The 18,970-nt window shown below is 31.4% G+C and overlaps 2 protein-coding genes across 4 annotated transcripts; one reads left to right on the forward strand and one right to left on the reverse strand.

Annotated features, from left to right (window-relative positions):
* Positions 1 to 7,927: 7,927 nt before the first annotated feature.
* Positions 7,928 to 13,929, reverse strand: LOC114742687 (glutamyl-tRNA(Gln) amidotransferase subunit A-like). 3 transcript variants are annotated; one of them, XM_028930916.1, is made up of 13 exons: positions 13,693 to 13,929; positions 12,990 to 13,091; positions 12,680 to 12,895; positions 12,507 to 12,589; positions 12,320 to 12,420; positions 11,732 to 11,855; positions 11,496 to 11,650; positions 11,244 to 11,380; positions 10,993 to 11,163; positions 10,645 to 10,869; positions 10,095 to 10,328; positions 9,872 to 10,003; positions 7,928 to 8,280 (listed from the first exon to the last, which is right to left on the reverse strand). In XM_028930916.1, the coding sequence occupies exons 1-12, from the start codon at positions 13,882 to 13,884 to the stop codon at positions 9,875 to 9,877; spliced, it is 1,869 nt and encodes a 622-aa protein (XP_028786749.1). In that variant the 5' UTR covers positions 13,885 to 13,929; the 3' UTR covers positions 7,928 to 8,280; positions 9,872 to 9,874. The 3 variants fall into 3 exon arrangements, with proteins under 3 accessions (XP_028786749.1, XP_028786750.1, XP_028786748.1); XM_028930917.1 differs by lacking the exon at positions 7,928 to 8,280 and having other exon boundaries at positions 9,594 to 10,003; positions 13,696 to 13,929; XM_028930915.1 differs by lacking the exon at positions 7,928 to 8,280 and having other exon boundaries at positions 9,594 to 10,003.
* A 3,940-nt stretch (positions 13,930 to 17,869) lies between these two features.
* Positions 17,870 to 18,596, forward strand: LOC114742688 (uncharacterized). The gene has a single exon (XM_028930918.1). It carries the CDS (start codon positions 17,953 to 17,955, stop codon positions 18,298 to 18,300), a length of 348 nt encoding a protein of 115 aa, XP_028786751.1. The 5' UTR covers positions 17,870 to 17,952; the 3' UTR covers positions 18,301 to 18,596.
* Positions 18,597 to 18,970: the final 374 nt, after the last annotated feature.

The following is an 18,970-nucleotide window of genomic DNA, read 5'->3' on the forward strand; positions in this document are numbered from 1 at the left end:
AGGAGAATGTAGAGAGAGACTGAAATTAGTTCGGCCTCGGAGGTTAAATAAAAAAGAGGGGAGCTGAATTGTAAGCTGGCAGTAAGATTACCCTCGCTTATGTGCAAAATTACGCAAGGTGCCATTCATATAAAATCCCACCACGCTAGAGTCCTAATAAACATGAAGCGAGGAATACTGAGGATAGAAGAGAAGATATTCGGATTAAGTTTTTTTTTTTCCCAAAAATTAAAACACTTTATCCTAAGCATCTAATGCTCAATGAAATAATACTCTTCCTATTCTTAATATAAAACTCATTTAACTCATTTAATTAGATTAAAAAAGTTAGGTAAGTTAGTTAATTTATAAGAAATGTGATATATTTTTCTTAAAATACCATAATCATCTTTCTTGATATCCTTTCTCCCTCTTCTACTTGATTATGGTTGAAAGAATATCTATAAAGGTAATTTAAAGAAAAATGATAAATATGAGAAATGGGTATTATATTAGGACCAAACTAACTTAACAATTGGGTCCTATATTAAGGAAAGAGTATATGAAATATCTATTATTATTTTTTCTTTAATTATTATCTAACTTTAAATTTAAATAAATACTACTCCTTCGATCCTTAATATAAGACATATTTAACTAATTTAATTAGATTAATGAAGTTAGATAAATTAGTTAATTATAAGAAATATGACGTATTTTTCCTAAAACACCATGATCATCTTCATTAATATCCTCTCTCCCTTTTTTACTTGATTATGGTTGAAGGAGTATCTATGGGAGTAATTTAGAAAAAATTGATAAATATGAGAAATAAACCTTATATTTAGGACCAAAATTAATTCACTAATTAGTTCTTATATTAAGAACCTAATGAGTACTATATAATAACCACAACTTTTTAATTAACATTGTTACTCAACCTCGATCGCTTTTATTTCCAATTTCAATTAAATTTGTGTTATGATCTAAACATATTTTCATAACCTTAATATTAAACATGTGAAACAACTTGATTCTCATATCAGTCATATGATAGAAACAAAAATCATAAATTAGGAAACCAAAATAGGAGACAGTACAATTGAACTTAATTTATTTTTGATACGCTGATTGGATTTAATTTATAGAAGCAAAATGAATTAAATGAGAATAACTATGACTCTTATAATTTTCTCTTAATAAATGTTACAGTTGTTTGTTTTCTAAACTTCCAACGGGTTGATTACTTGATTGGCCTATCAATTTTGACTGATCGTTATTATTTCATCAGCAATTACTGTCCCCGACCTTTTATGACGCAGTCAATTTAAAAGCTGCTATTTCTGTTACGGTATTAAAAAGTGCGTAAAACTATTCTTTTCAATAAAATAACAAAATTTTTTAGTCAAAAAAATAAGATAACCAAATTAATATATGAATTAGTTGGCATGTTCTTCTAGAAGAACCTCAAATCTTAATAAGAGATCTACCGCAATTTGGACAATAAAATTCAGTTTTGCATTGGATTAAGACATTGATCCTTATTCAGTGCTTGTCACTATTATGAAATCTAAACCATTTAAAATTTAATTTGAATGATACAGATTTAAAATTTTTAATATATAATTTTTTAACGATAAATTTATTTTGTTAAAGATATGTTAGTTATAAGATTATATTTATTTCAATTTTTGTATCAATTAAAAAAATTAATTAATGTAAAAAATTTAAATTCAATCTAGACCATTTAAAATCAATCTGAATAATCTAAATTTCAATGAACATGGTAAAAATATATAGTTCAAACTTGTTTTGTTACAGGGTCATTAGGGATACATAAATTACACGTTACTCAATAATATTTCAAACTTTTTAGTCTCTCTTTTTTTTTTTTTGCTAGCGAAAACGTGTATTAATCACTCTAAGATTTTGTATATAAGATGCAAATAATCTACTTTAAATTGATTAAAGGTAATAAATATATTTAAAAACATATATTTCCAAAATACCTTTACTTACAGAGTGGGAGAGAGAGAAAAATGAGCAGAAAGAAAAAAGACATGAGAAATAATTAATGAAGTGCTGTAATATGTAATTAGCAGAATAAAACATGGGAAATGTCGGGTAAAATTTCAGACATGGTCTGAATATATCTTATATAGGATTATGCCTCACCCAAAAAGTTGCATCTTATGTACAGTTCTGGAGAGAGTATGATTTACACGTATTTCAATTTTTTTTTTATATTGAACACACATAGCATTTTAGGAATTCATAGAAATAAAAATCATAAATTAGGAAACCAATACAGCAGGGATAGAAATGAAATTCAACAATGTATTTTGGACTTACTTTATATAGAAACAAAACGAATCACATTGAAATAATGGTCATTATATGATTCACCCCTCTAGTAAAATTTAAAGCTGTTTATCATCTGAGACACCAGTAGCAATTAGTAAAGTGATTTAACTCTTGTTGATCTTGTGTTTCTGCTTCACTTTTATGACGCTGAATTGCTGAAAGATAAAATAGAATTTTCATTGACACATCTTGAAAACGAAAAGAAACTCCTTTTAATGAAATAATCAAGAATAACCATGAATTATTTAAATAGTACTCCCCCAGTTCTTAATATAAAACCTATTTAACTAATTTGATTAGATTAAGAAATTTAGTAAGTTAGTTAATTATAAGAAATGTGACAACGTTTTTCCTAAAATACCATAATCATCTTTCTTAATATTCCATCTTTCTTTTCTACTTGATTATGGTTGAAGGAGTATCCATAGGGGTAATTTAGAGAAAATTGATAAATATGAGAAATAATTTTTATGTGTAGAACAAAAATGAACTCAACAATCGGATCCCATATTAAAAATCAGAAGAGTAGTTTAACAAAATAGCAAATACTTTATTAACGTAATTGTCATTTTACTCAATTTAAACAATTGACACGTCAAAATTCTATAAAACATCCATCTCAATTTGAATTTTGAACATATTTTCATAGCTTTTTATACGGGACATAGGAAGTATCTCGAGATTTACAACATATGAGTAGTGACATCACTAAAATCCAACAGTGTACATGGACTTATTTCGAAAAATAAAAAAGCAAGTTTCATCCAAAGGGGGGGGGGGAAGACAAGACAAATTACGTGAGGATAACAACAATTCTTATCTTCTGTATCATGTTACGCTACAATTCTCTATTGTTCAAAATGTTGGAAGTTAGCTAGGTTGTTCTAACGATCTTATCCACTTACTATTCATCAGTTCATTGACATTCCGTGTCCTTTATTTGACAAAGTCGATCAATTTCAAAGCCATCATAAACCAAGGCCTTTTCCTAACATAATTGACAAAATCCCTCTCTCCAACATTATGAATAATTGACATGTTTTCTTTGTAGTGAGCAAAAATCTCAAACCTAGTTAAGATATCAAAATCGTAAACAAATTAAAGATTAAACTATTTTTTTGTTCATAGGATATTAAAATGTTACTCAGAATCTAACGATGAAAAGAAACTAAACATTAAATGTTTAGAAATGACACCAAATTTGAGGGTCATTGGGGTGCTGAGCTGACACCCCAACTCAGTAGAATATGAATGATAACGTCAACAAAATCCAACAATATATTTGGATTATTTGTTTTTGTAGTAATAAAACAAATTATACATGAATAACAATAAATCTTATTCTCTCCATTGAAAATACTACATTTGTCTAGTGTCTGATATACTGAATGTTAGATTGATCGAACAGTCTAACTTGTCGATATTTATTAATCTGTTATAATTTTTAAAGCCATTAGAAACAAAAACTCTCTAGCAATCCCATTGATAAGATCTCCTTTGCTCTATGTTTACTTTTATTTCTAAGTTTGACCTACAGTTTGGCCATGCGGTTGCATTTTAATCATGCTAGGGAATGAAAATAGATGGTCTTGCTACCCATATAAAAAAATTGTCCAATAAAAAAATTTTTAATTAAAAAAAATAAAGATATGAATGGTTGCCAATGCTTTCCACTCAAAATAGCAGAGTTCTCAGATCCCAATAAAATTTGTATTGCCATTTGGATATAAAATTTTCAAATTTATCACAGGATACGTTAAGATGTAAATTAATTGACATATTATTCCATATGAATAATAGAAATTGCACTTTCAATAACATCCCTTTGATTCTATTCGGGTCAATGATAGTAACTAATAGTCAAAGGGGGAAAAAACGTGCGATATCCGATTGTGGGGATTTCTGTTGGATGCCTTGTTAGCTAGGGAGGAGTGCCCTATACATCTTCAACGTATCTCCATTGATACTTCAGTGCACATCCTAGTCAACTCCTTTCAGCACCTCCTTTTAGTGAGTTTTAGAAACATAAATGCTTTACCAAATCCCAATTTAAATGAATTTCGATTGTGACTGGTCCATAAGAGATCTTACAATTTAGAAAGTATTTTTAAAAATACGCACAAAAAAATTTGACCGGTCAATTGATTGTGTTCATCATACCGGTCATTATTTCGGTATAAAATACTCCCAATATATTTTACCAAAAAAATATCTTAAATCTTATTAGCTATCTTAAGGCCCATTTGGAACAACTTATAAGTAGCTTATAAGTAGCTTTCTAATAGTAATTTATTAAATACAAGACAAGTATGTAAAAAGAGTTTTATCTCGACTTACGCGAAACGTGCTTATGAGGAATTTTCATCATGATCCCAAACAAGCACTTATAATTTTACCCCAAAAAACCATGTATTAAAATGTAATAATTTTTCAACTTTAATTATATTTAATATATACTTTATATTTTAATGGCTCACCATAATAACCATATCTTATTGTAATATATATCCTGTGAATCAAATATTTATTTAATCTGCACCATCAAGTCAAATTAAATGATTTTTAGCATTGACAGGTACATCTTTTATTAATAAGGTAGGATATGTATGATTTAGGGGGTGTTTGGGTATTTGCCCAAACCACTCAGACCATGGTTTGGGAAAAAATTACCCAAACACCCATCAATTTTTTGAAACCACGGTTTTATAATAAAACCATGGTTTGCCTATCAAAATCAAGGTTTTGTAATAAGCAAAATTTTTTTGCTTTTTGAGAGGTTCTCCCCCACCCCCTACAGTATTTTTTTTGGTTGAAAACAATTATTTATTTTTCTAAAAACATAATCTTATATTTTATAATTATATATACACATATTAACAATTACTACATCCTGTCTTTAATATAAAATCTTATTTGACTTTTATTTGGTCCTAAATATAAAATCTCAATCTACTTTATTTCTCATATTTGTCTATCGTTTTTCAAGTTATAATCAATAAACTTGATTAATAGGGATGTTGTAGAAAAGGTAACACCTATTTATTACAAATAACTAACTTAACTTATTTTTTTTAATCTACTCAAATTAGTCAATTAACTCTTATATTTATTTATTTAGAACCGGATATAGTAATTAATATATGTTTGTATACATTGTTTATTATGTTGGCAAAAAATAATAATAAATTTATTATTCCGGTCTTTAATGTAGGATCTAATTGGAGAGTTAATATTGGTCTTAAATGTAAGATTATTATTTTGATCATTAATATAAAACCTAATTGGAGAGTTAAAATGCAGACAAGGTCTTAATACCTTCATCAATAGAATCTTCATCTCATATGACTCGGCTTCGTGACTCCATAAGAGATCAAATTGTTCGCTATATACAAGAATAGTTATGTCCTTTTTATTTTCTTTTTTCTTTTCAGATAATGTAATGTGTTGTTAAAAAAAACTACTTGGATAAATATATTTTGTTGCAATCTTTATCATTAAGACAATTAATATGAAATTTTTTTGTGCAGTTATTTAATTTTGTGAAAAAAATTATGGGATTTCATCTTTAAAATTTTTAAGAAATAATAATTTTTTTTCGCAAAATAAATCATTTTTCTAAAAACATATTTAATTATTTTATTAACATATATACACATTAATTTTTTTATTATTTATATTATTTATGTCTTATTTATTATGTTGCCAAAATATGTATTATTAACAAATTTATTACTTCAAATAAACATATATTATGAAATATATCTTACATATAATTATCATTTAAACTTATGTCCTTTTTAGAAATTTCTACATATCAAAAAGTACTTCTGACAACAATTATCCAAACACTCTCACTTTATTAGAATCATTTTTTTAGAAAATCTATTTTTTCAAAATCTATTCTCTTCAAAATCTATTTTCCAAAAGCTATTCTCCAAATCATGGTTTTGCCTCATCCAAACACCCCCTTAATTATTCACAGTACATAACTATATATGGAGGAAGCCACGTCAGAAAAGAAGAAAAAGGGAGGAAATATCTTTATTTGTTTTAGGCTATTTTTCAAGAAGATATAATTTTCAATTAATTGTATTTTAAATCCTTCATTATTCTGCAGTCGCCTTTGGAATCTTTCTGAGTTGCGATTTGTACTCGAGACTTTAATTAAAAAGTGCATGTTGAGCATGTTTTTGAATTTTGAGGAATAATTACTTTTGTGTTTCCCTGACATTTTTTTTCCATAAATGTTTCCTCAGAACGCATTGCTTTATACAAATCTTGGGCAAAAAATAAATATTTATTGCTTTCTAAATTATGTATATTTCCTCTTTTCAGAAGAGAATGAAAGTGCACGAATCCGATCATCATTGACTCAGAACCCAGCTACCAATTCTCTGCATCATATCATATTCATATTCAAGATCACAACTTTGCCAAAATGGAAGGAAAAAGTAATGCTTATTGAGAGGAGGTTCAAGACTAAAAACAGAAACAGAAAGAAATTGATTCTTTTAAAATATTATCATTTAAATTTAATTCAAACAATTGAATTTTTTATTACTTTGATATTTTATTATTAATTAAAAGACAGAATAAAAATATTTTATTTGGAAAACTCTGGAAGTTATTGCTCTCAAAATTTTTTAATGATTATGAAAATAAATGAAAATATATAAGCCATTCAAACATGATTAAAAGTTGACGATACGCTTGATAATAATTGACTTCATGATTATTTCAAAAATGAATGGCTTCATTGTCAACTTAAAAAATGATTGGTTTTGTATCCTATGAGAGTATTGGTTCAAGCATTGCTGCTAATGTTAAAAAGCCTTTCCGAATGATAAATTATGCTCCGATACTGAATTAAAATGCTACATGGGTGTGTAGATGACTCCAAAAAATATTTTTACTTTTTATAGAACAAAACTTTTTATATATGTTTAAGAAAAATATCATAAAAAAACCTTAAAAATAGAAAAATTGTAAATAGAGAGCTATTACAATATTAATATGGGTTTTGATAATAATTGATAAGCAAATGAGGTTTCTATACACAATTTTTTAATTTTTAAGGTTTTTTTGTGATAAAATAAATAAAGTCAAATACTGTAGTATGTACAAGGAAAAAAATAGGGCTAAGATGAATCTAACATCTTAAAATATTTTTCAGATGCATCTAGTTTCCTAAAATATTTTGTAATGCATCTAACACCTTAAAATATTTTCTTATATGTATCTAATACTGTGAAGTATTTTGTTATGCATCTAACACTTTGAATTATTTTCTTAGATACATTTAGTATTTAAAAATATTTTTTGATATATCCAGTACTGACATAAAAAAATACTTTAGGATGTTGGCCTCGTCTAAAAAACATTTTAGATGCTAAATATATCATAAAATATTTTAAAATGTTAGATGTACGGATGAAAAGATTTCGAAGTGATCTTAACCCAAAAAGTATCCTCTAATCACAAAGGTCGGGAAAAAAGTCCTAATTCTTTTGAGGAAATGAACAAAAGTTGCTTATAAATACTGCTATATGGTCTCATATTCGAATATTGTGTTCACATTTAATGCTTCTCAAATAGGACTGCTTCAATAAGAGAATAATCATGCCTTTAGAAAAACATGTATGTGATCCATAAAGTCTGATCTGCACTACATATCGACAAGATTAGCATTTAGCAGAAGCACCTATGTTTTTTATTTGTTGAAGCCTAGATCATCCACTATATAGCTATCTCTATATAGCTTGTTCCCATAGGCCTCCCAGCTGGACACCACAATCCAGAAGTGGAAGCTACCATCCAATAGCCTTCATGCAAATTGTCACCTTTTCCCACTTCCATCGTTGAAATCTTCAAGCACTTTGCTCAATATGTGTGAACACCCGCAAGACGAGAAAATATGTTATTCACACGATGCCGGATCTATAAGAATAGAAGTAATGATTATTAAATTACATTCTGCTCTGATACTATTTATAAAATATTTTTAATATATTTTATATAGGTTAAGAAAAACTTTAAATTACATTAACTCTTCATTAAAATACAATAACTTTTTAATTTTACTCCTATTTAATATATACACCTTAAAAAAGACTATTTATACTATAATAAATGAAGGATAATATATTACTCCTCCGGTCTTTAATATAAGACTCAATTATTGAGTTAGTTTTGATCTTAAATACAAGACCCATTTTTTATATTTATCAATTTTTTTTAAATTACCTTTATGAATACTCCATGAAACATAATCAAGTAGAAGAAAAAAATGGGGTATTAAGAAAGATGATTATGGTATTTTAGGAAAAATTTGTCACATTTCTTATAATTAACTAACTTACCTAACTTTCTTAATCTAATCAAATTAATTAAATGAATCTTATATTAAAGATCAGAAAAGTATATTCATAGTACAATTTTAATGAATTGACTTATAAATTAGACAAAAAAAAAATTTCTCTCACCACCGGCCTCTTGGCCGAGTGGTGTGTGTGCGTGCGGGTTCGAGCCCGCTCCTTGTATCACCAAAAAAAAAAGTTTCTCTCTCTACTCTATAGATAGGACCAGAAAAGTACGTCATAAAATATTTGAAAAAAATACTGATATTTAATAATTTTCCTTAACTCTTAATAAATACCATTTTGTTCTTTATTATAAGTCACTTGTTTCCCAAACCTGCAAATCAAGAAATACATTAAATTAACCATTTTTTTTCATATTTACCCTGTTGAGAGAGAGATTAATTATTTTTTTATTAAATTAATAGGGGTAAAATTAAAAAAAATTATTAATTATACTACAAGTTAAACTTTTGAGGTACAAGTAACATATAATACAAGTAACATATAATAAGTAACAGAGTCGTAATATTTTTTTTTAAATCCCTATTTAGTTCGAAACAGATTTAGAAAACAGAAAAGAAAAATCATTCACACTGTCAGACAGAACAAATTTTTCATCTTGCTTAATATTGGCAACTATTTATTGTATTTCTAATTTCTTTGCTTTCCCATGACACGGTCTAATACGACACGCTGCACATTTCCTAACCTCGGCTCCAACCTGGGTTTAAAAAGACTCAATTGTCATTTCCCTCTGAACGATCCTTTTCCATGAATATAATTGCTGATTCGAAAGAAACGAAGTTCCCAATTGGCATTTTCCCTAGGCGTTCAATAAAGCAGTAGACTGAGCTACAACTTTGCGCCATTTGTTTTACCAAAACGAATGAAAAACAAATGCATGATTGCTTGCAATTCTAGGTGCTTATAGATTAGTGGGTCACTATTATGACTCACCAAAATTCGAAACCAATAGAATTTCACAACAGCCAAGAGCATATATAATTTCACAAAAGCAATTGCCAAGCGGCCAAGCACAGGAATAGCTGTAGAATATTTAGAGAAATATCTCATTCTTGATTACTTTCATGGCTTTTACTCCATTTTGGGGTCTTTCTGAAAATGATAGTGCCCACACCTACATGCATATTTCATTTTTGGCAACGTACTGTTCAATGACGCAGGACCCTGGGAGGGGTAAAGACATCAGAAATAGCATCATTTGGGCCAAGATCATTGATGGGAGGACGCTGTTTGTGGTGATTGGTTTCTGATTGGTATGCCATTGCCAGCGCCAAAGCCTGCAAATTAGGACAAGCACAAGAACACTGTCACGTGATAATTGAAGATATAAAACTTGCAGCTAAATATAAATTACAGCCATACTCATACAATGTGATCCTGGTCTGGGCGAGCGTAAATGCCGGTGGTGATGGTGGTTCTTCGCCTGCTGCTGCCAGCGGGTGGATTGGAGATGTTCTTGAAACCTGTTGGAACCACTATGACGGGTAAACCTACGAGATTTCCTAGGCAAACTTTCTCCCAGTCAGTCACATTGCCGATGAAGGCGTCGACCGTGAAACTCTCTCTTATCTCTTTTATTAGCTTTCCCCTTGCTCTTTGTGCCTGCAAAGAATAAAATGTGAAACCACGTAACAAGTATATACAGCCGAAAAATACCATGCTGAATGATTCGTGCTTACATGGGAGAATTATATTATTCAAGGATTATAGCTGCCATGAGAGAAAGACAAACGACATGAATTGAAGAATCCAAAGGTCATGGCACTTTGGTTCTTTCATAGTGCCATTATTTAGACCAAATATTTCAGTTGATTCAAGATTCTGTGATTTTACTTCACCCAGGTGTAACATAATATGTAAAAACAAACATTAGCTACCAGGCAGAAGATGCCAGGAAACTAAGATAGAGAGAACGAACCTGTATGTAATCCACAGCTGGGATTAGACGTGCACGGCGCAGTTCAGTAGGCCATTGGTCTTGCGCTTCATACACACTATCTAGGCCTGATCGTTGCCACTCATCAAAGTGTGCCAGCATATCAACATCCATTGTGAAATTTAGTATACCTTGAACAGAGTCAACTGTGTAATTCAGCTGAAAAGGTACCATCTTCACACCCTTTGATGCAAGAACATTAACAACCTATAATTGTTATCCCATAAGTATCTTCAGCTTACGTATTATACTGATAAAATATTATGTATAGAAATATCTGATACTAAACCTCATCTGAGACCTAGCGAAATTAAATGAACCTGAACTAACCTCCATTTCAGCATCATCAAGGTATCCAACTGTCAAGTTGGTAATGTCAACTGAGAAAGGATTATCAATGTGGCTCTCTCTTGAAGAGATATCATCTGGATCCTTTCCCCGGATAATATCCAGGACTATAGCACAATCAGTTGCACTTCTGCAGAAAGGGCCTAGCTTATCCTACAAGAATTAAATATTACAAGCAAGGTACAGCATTTATTGCATCTAATCACAGAAGAACAGGATAACATGGGTTGTACCAAGCTTTCTGATATGCTCATTACACCACTTCGACCAACTGTACCAAAAGTTGGGCGCAATGCTGTCACGCCACAACGAGCAGCAGGATAAGTGATGGAGCCAGCTGTTTCCGAACCAATAGCAAATGGAACCATACCTGTAATACAGTAAACAAAGTCACCTCACCGGAAAACACAAGCAATAAAAAAATCTTCTTAACCAGTAATTGATGGATCATATTCTAAGGATTGGATGAAACTTCTTAGGAATACCAGCTGAGGTGCTGGCAGCCGGTCCAGCAGATGACCCGGTGGAGTACTCCTCAATATTCCATGGATTTCTAGTTCTTCCCCCAAACCAGATATCGTCATATGCCAAAGATCCAGAAACAAGCTTTGCAACAAGAACAGCTCCAGAATCCTTTAGCCTAAATGAGGTAAGTCAGCAGCTCCTTCTTTTTCTAAAGATGCAGTGGCTACACATTTACATTTAGGAAAGGCATCGGTACCTCTTGTAGACCCAAGCTTCCTTGTTAATAACTTGATCTTTGAAAGTTTTTGAGCCCCATGTAGTTTTATAACTGGGAACTGATATTATATCCTTCAAACCATATGGAATTCCATGAAGAGGGCCTATCAGAAAACCCAATGTTATTTTAAATAAAAAAAACTGAAAATCGGTACATATACAACAAAATAATTCACATGCCAACTCTCTAGGCTTATAGGCTAAATTATAGCTCTGCCTCAAACAGGGCAAGGACTTTTGTGAGGTCAACTAACTTGTAAATCTTTTCTACCCCGTGGCCATAATTACTCAAATATTTTATCCTTTTTCAACTGATGTTCTTTATCCAGAATGTATTATCAAACATCTCGTTCAAGATGTAAGAACAGAAATCAAAAGGATCATTTTTCAATACCGGGAAATAAACTTGTACATTTCGTTATAAATTACAGTTGGTTAAGATGCAAGAGAGAATAGTCGAGTAATCATCACATTATATTGCTAACCTTTATGGAGTTGCATGGTAAAGAAAGAACAGAAGAAAATTGAACCACTTTGAAACATTCACTTGCTAGAAAAAGATGTCTACCAAGATAGACTCCTTTGGCAAGCAATTCATCAGCTTGTTTCGCTTGCTGGTGAGCCAACTCTTCAGTATAAGTGATCACAGATTCAAGAACAGGATTGAACCTGGTGTTATATTCAGATCACTTCATTAAGTAAGAAAACACACACCCACAAAATAAATGCCAAGATGTCAGTGTTCTCAGTACTACTCTTTTAGTCTCCGAAGGAAAATCTGTGTAAGCTCCAGAGAAGTGATTTGTTTTGTTCTAATGAGTTCTGCCAATTCAAGAACCTGGTTTAAAATCACAAAATAGTACAAGTCACAAATAACACAATATGGGTCAAATTCAAATCAGTATTCTAGTGGGGATGAATAACTTACAGTCATGAAGGAAATGTCTTCATCAGATTCTGGTCTCCGAGTACCAGAAACAGAAGGATAGTTAAATGTTTTATTCAGGGATCGATAGCCCCAGTCAGGATTGAAAACCAAAGCGGGTGGGTAATGGAGGCCTCCATTTTCAGAAGCCACAAGTTTCCGATTTGCTTGTATAATTGGGATACTGAGTTCACGTACACCCTCATCAATCTCTACAATCTAAGGTCAGCGAACATGAATTATTCACACTTCACATTCAGTCTTCATCACCAAGTAACACAGAAAGATCAAATGCACCAGTAAACGAAATGACCTGTTCATCATTGAAGAAGCTGGCATCGAGTAAACCTAATGAATGTCTGAGGCAAGAAACATCAGTATCCTTCCCTTTACCTTGGCATTTGTTCTTATGATCCTGATTGATCACACAAGGAAAGAATATCAAAACATATGTAATTCATCCAAGTATTAGACTACAATTCTTATTTTTCATTTCTGAACTTACGGCACCATCTCAATACTATAGCTGGCTCCGTGGTTCGTAATATTACTAATTAAAAGCATCATTAAAGCTAATGTTGGATGAAAAAGGGCAGAACCCACTGTAATAGTAGCACTATTTAGTACGGAAACCGAAGTGCTTTGAGACTAACCTGAACTATCTCACAGAACATTTTCCATATTCTTTTAAAGTTTCTCATTTGTGGCACATTTTGTCAAGACTACAAAGAAACATAGCTTCTTCTCCAAATAGAAATAGTTGCAGAAGAAGGAAAAGCAGACTACTTCCAAAAATAAATCCCATTTCAGGGCATTAAGCGTAGTCAACTGTAACTAACTCCAATCTGACGGAAATAAGAACATTCCACAGAAATGCAGGTAGAGACAATCAATAATTCTTTTTTTTTTTTTTCCTTCACAAGAAGTCTTTCAAGTTTTTACCATTATCGGAGAAGAGCGAGAAAATAAAAATTGGATTCGTCGGATAAAAAAGAGGAAAACAGAAATAATAATACTGCCATGGTTGTGGCGGTTGCGTTGGTAGGTGGATGATGAGGTGGCGGGCGAAGAGGGCAGAAGGAGGCATCAGAATACAGAAGAAGAACATGGCAACATAGCAAGGCAACAACGAACTGGACGGCGGGCGTGGCGACGCCGCCACGTGTCAGGCGTGGAAGTTGAGGAGGAGGACACTTGTCTCGCGGCATGGCTTCTTCCTCGTTCGATCGGTTTCAGACACGGAAGCCCTGGGGATTCGAACCCACTAATTGCTTTAAAGTTTAAACCCTCATAGTTGACTCCTTCGTCCTTTAGTCAACCACCCCAGCTTGATTCTTCGCTACATGAGCGATCTTACAAGGATGACACCTCGATGTTCAAGGACAAACACAATCTGATTTCTATCTGGGAGCAGAATACAAAATAAATTTATTTAAAAAATTTTGTTTCAACTTATATAAAATGTGTTTATAAATTATTTCTATCGTTTTGCCAAACAGGGTTGTTGTTGCCGATTTTTGTGCATATACTCTGTTAATCCTTTCTTTTCCCTCTTACTTGTAATAAATAAATTTAATTAATTTTCTGAACTTTTTTAAAAAAAATCTTAAAATATGAGTGTTGAATTTCAAAATTCTAAATCATTACTATATCTGTAAAAAAAATAATTACACTCAAAAAACAAATAATAACACATTTTTTAATTTTTGAAAATTTTAAAATTCAACTGTCTTTTTTTTCCCTAACCGTTATGAATTGGTTTGTTAAATTTTATGTTTAGAAGTGAAAGGATTAACACTTTTATACAAATTTATCTCAGCATATACTACCTCCTATCCTAATTACAAGACCTTATTTGTAAATTATGAACGATGTCTTATAATTAGAACCGAATGAAGTAGCATCTTTGCTATTGTTTTTTTTTTTAGGATATCGCTCAAAAAAACCGTAGAACTCTTGCTCGGAAGGATTAACTGCTTCTTCATTTTTTGACAAGTCCTGAATATATGACAGCCCTAGTTTAAGGAAAAACAGATCCTGAAATTTCAATCTCGTGTCATAGTTTTATTTTTTAGGCTTTTGTCTTCTCTCGTACCGGAAAACAAAACTATGTCTAAGAGTATATCCTGTCGTGGTGGAGAAATTGGCTGCACGGTTCTGCTGTAAGTATCTAACCAACATCCTGTTTGGGGGAAAAACCAACATCCTTTTGCTTTGTACTGTGCATTCGGTGACCAAGTTTTTTTTTGGCATGAAAATAAGTGTTCTAGGAAAAATAACTACAAAATATTCATTCAATTTCAAAATAATAAATAGATTATGCTGATTATTGTTATAAGGGTTGCTTCCTAAAAACTCGAGTCTATAATATCTCACTTTTATCTTTAAAGATTTTAGTATGGATCATCTAATTTAGATGTGAAGAAAAATAGAGAAAAGCTTATCATCTGAATAGAGAAGAAAAATAGATTTTAGTATGGATTATCTTTAAAGATTTTAGTATGGATCATCTAAATAATTAAACTGGCTGCCTCCCATTGAGCTCCCTTTGGGATCATCATCTTCTACAACATGGGACAGCTGTTCTCACTTAGCTCAAGCAATTTGTCTATTTGGTTATATATAAACAGAATTTATTAGTACTGAAAATTAAAAAAAATCATTTAATATAATTCTTAATTTACTACATGGATACTAGATATGAGCATATTTCTTCTCAGGAATTCAAACTGTAGTAATTGATCGTGTCGTGAAGGACTAATCATTTGTCTGAGATTCAACCCTGTAGGTAATTCTTGTTAGGTTCTAAATGAAGTAGAGGTCATAACTTAAGGTTAAAAAAAAAAACAAGGGCTCATAGCTTATTTTATTCCTGGGAGAAATGCTAATTGACATGCACAGACAAGGAGAATTAATTAATTAATTAATTTCACCAACTGTTCAGCTTAAACGACACCCGAGTGCTTCGCAATAATCCTGTAAATACACAGACAAGAAGAACAAATAAAAAATTAATTTCACTTACTATCATATTCAGCTTAAATGACATCGCCACTGTCCTGTAAATTGATTTTTTATTGATACTCCTAACCTGCTCAGTGTGAACGTTCTTCCCATTCCCACATTTGAACATTGCGCAGGAACCTAAAGTCCTAACTAATCTCAAAACTGTTTGATTAATTATTAATTTCTAATATTAACAGGTGATTAAGAACTTCCATGCATACAAGCCACTTGATTGTTATATATATACTACCTCCGGTCCTTAATATAAGACCCCGTTTGACTTTTAGTTTGATCCTAATTATAAGACCCCAATCCATTTTGTCTCTCATATTTATGCATTTTTTTTCAAGATAATCCTTCTAATAATGATAGTTCTAGCCAATACACTTAATTAGCAAGGATATTTTAGGAATGACAACACTTATTTATTACAAAAAACTAACCTAACTTACTTCCTTAATCTCTTCAAATTAGTCAACTGGGTTTTATAATTAGGACCGGAGGTAGTATTAAGAAAGATGATTATGATGTTTTAGGAAAAACGCATCATATTTCTCATAATTAACTAACCTACCTAACTTTCTTAATGTAATCAAATTAGTTAGATAGGTCTTATATTAAAGACCAGAGGAGTAGTATATATATAATTCATTAATAATTAATAATTAATCATTAAATACCTTTTCCGTGCCCATAGAGAAGAAAGTGATTGTTATAATAATAGGGCCGTGTTGATGCCGCCGTTGAATATCTAATCCATTAGGTTTAGGATTAGAGGAAGAAGCAGCTTGTTTTGTTTGGTTTGGGAAATATGATAACATTCCAGTGTTTTGTTTTTTTCTAAGCTTATCTCTCCCCATCCTCAATTTGTCATTCGCTCATTGATAGCTTCTAGACGACAGCTTCCTGAGCCTATTTTTATCGTTAGGTATTGAAATTTAATACTTTCCGATTTTTTTTTTTAAATGAAAGATGGAAAGAACCACGCAAATTATATATCGGCTTTAATTAATAATTATGTGAAAATGATGCCTTTGATTCTTAATCTCTCCAGTCCACGCCGCCTGAGAGATGAGCTTCTGCCAATACGTCATCAAGGACTTGTAAACACATTTATATTGCCTAGTCAATAACTACCCTTTAGTTATATGATTAACAATTTCATCCTCACTTCACTTGTTCCCCGTTGTATTGCAGTTTCACTAATTTTTATATGTTTCTTTTATATTTATGTCCTGCGTCGGAATTGGGATTAACATACACCCAACAAAAAAAAACACACACACACACACACTTTTTAAAACTGTACTATTAGCATGGATAGAGGAGTTGAATTATTATTTTGAAAAGGATTGAAGTTTAATTTTGTTGTTGAATATTTTTCAAACCCACTGCGCACTCTAAAATTAATGATAATGCAATGTTCGTCCCTCATGTATTAAAAGAAGTATAGGCGGAATTTGACTTATATCCTTTTAACTGTATTTTTTTTTTTTTAGTTGTTCCATCTTAGTGTAATAAAAAAAAATTTGGGGTAATTTTTCTATAATTTTGAAAGTGAAAATATAACTAATAGAAATTCTGGCATGCGTTGAAAGAGTCAAAGGTTTAGGAAGCATCCTGATCAGCATCACAGGTTCCTTTCCAAGAAGAAGTGGCAGGGTTGGTGTGTAAATTATATGGGCGCGTGATGATTTGTTACAGTCGTGGCCGTCAAAGTCAAACACCACATTGCCGTGTCCCATTCTATCTCTTTCTTTCTTTCTGAATTAAAAAACATGACAGGATAACCTTTTTGTTAAGAAATATCCAAAATTTTATAATTTTAGATTATGACAAATTAAAAAATAATTTTTATTTTAATTTCACCTGATTTATTTTTTAACTATAATTCTAATTAATCTAGTAATCTTTTTATATTAAAATATTTTTATCAAATTTCTCAAATATTTTGAACTCAATTAAATTAGACTATTGATGGTCTGCGTATATTATTGTAACCTTTTGCCAATAAATTTTGCATTACACATATCGATATGCCGTGTATATATAATTTTTTTAAATAAAATTTAGGTCGTTATCCAGTTTTTCGGAAAAATGAAAGGCCACCTAACCTAACCCGATCATAATCACTAATCAGTATATAAGACATTGTTACGTACTAAACTCCATTTCCATCTTCCTCAGAATATTCTGATCTCATAAATTTCCCTGTCCGAATTAATCCATTAATTAATTCCTCAGCTCGAAGAAGGAGAAAGAAGGCAAAAATGGAGGGTCTTCTGCCTTTAGTTTACAGGGCAGTGAAGAAAAGTCGAACTCGCCGGGAATACCAGCGTCTCCGATCAGTATCTACTCCTCTCATCAACATGGCCGAGATCCATTCTCGCAGTTCCGAGAGTCATCTTTATCAGTTTCAGACGCCGGATTCAACCCAGACGGTGTCTGAGCTTTATGCAGACAGCCGCAAGAATCATCATCACCGGCGGCACAAATCGATCGGAGATTTTACTTCCGGTGGGTTCTCGTCTTCTCAGCGGCACACAACCAGTGCTGCTCCGAAGCCTCTCGTCCGGTTTAGCAGTCACAGAAGAATGTTCTCATGTATTACTGCGTAGTGTAAGGTCCTTGCAGCTCAACTGGTGCTCCTTCAAGTTAATTAATTTATATAGTATGATGTTAATGAATTGAAGATCCATTATGATGGTTGCAATTGTTCAAGTGTAGATGTATATATATTAATTTGCTATGTTTCTTTCAAGAAGCTAAATTTGTCTGAGTGGTGTGTAATCATAAAAAGATAGCCTTGAATAATTTTGTTGACATTGTTCAAGTTTCTTCCTATCGTTTTGAAGCTCTTTTCTTTTCTAGCTAAGGTACGTATGAACATATGTTGGAATACAGCTTCTCTCCACGGGTTGTATCAATTATGAAATTAGAAAGAAAATGATTATACGAATTATGAAAAATAATCCTTTTATTTAACAGATGATAGAATATATGTGGATAATATATTTATATATGCATGTATGCAAGAAAATGTATATTATTGTAATTTTCTTAATCTGTTTTAGAACATTTTACTTCGATCAATTAAAGTTGCCTTAAAGGGCGTTTTGGGAGTGGCTCAGCTGGTAAAATGGAATTGACCGAGGATGGCTAATAATTAAAGTTCTGAATAATTGTCCAAAGATGAACGCTTTAAGATATTATCGTGCAGACAAAGGCAAAAGCCAGAAAAATAGTTTAAACGGAAAGTCAAAAGGAGATAAATATTTTGTAGTACTC

Source organism: Neltuma alba, unplaced genomic scaffold, assembly GCF_004799145.2.
Source record: "Neltuma alba isolate B1F8T4 unplaced genomic scaffold, ASM479914v2 tig00003860_pilon, whole genome shotgun sequence".
Classification (NCBI taxonomy): Eukaryota; Viridiplantae; Streptophyta; class Magnoliopsida; order Fabales; family Fabaceae; genus Neltuma; species Neltuma alba.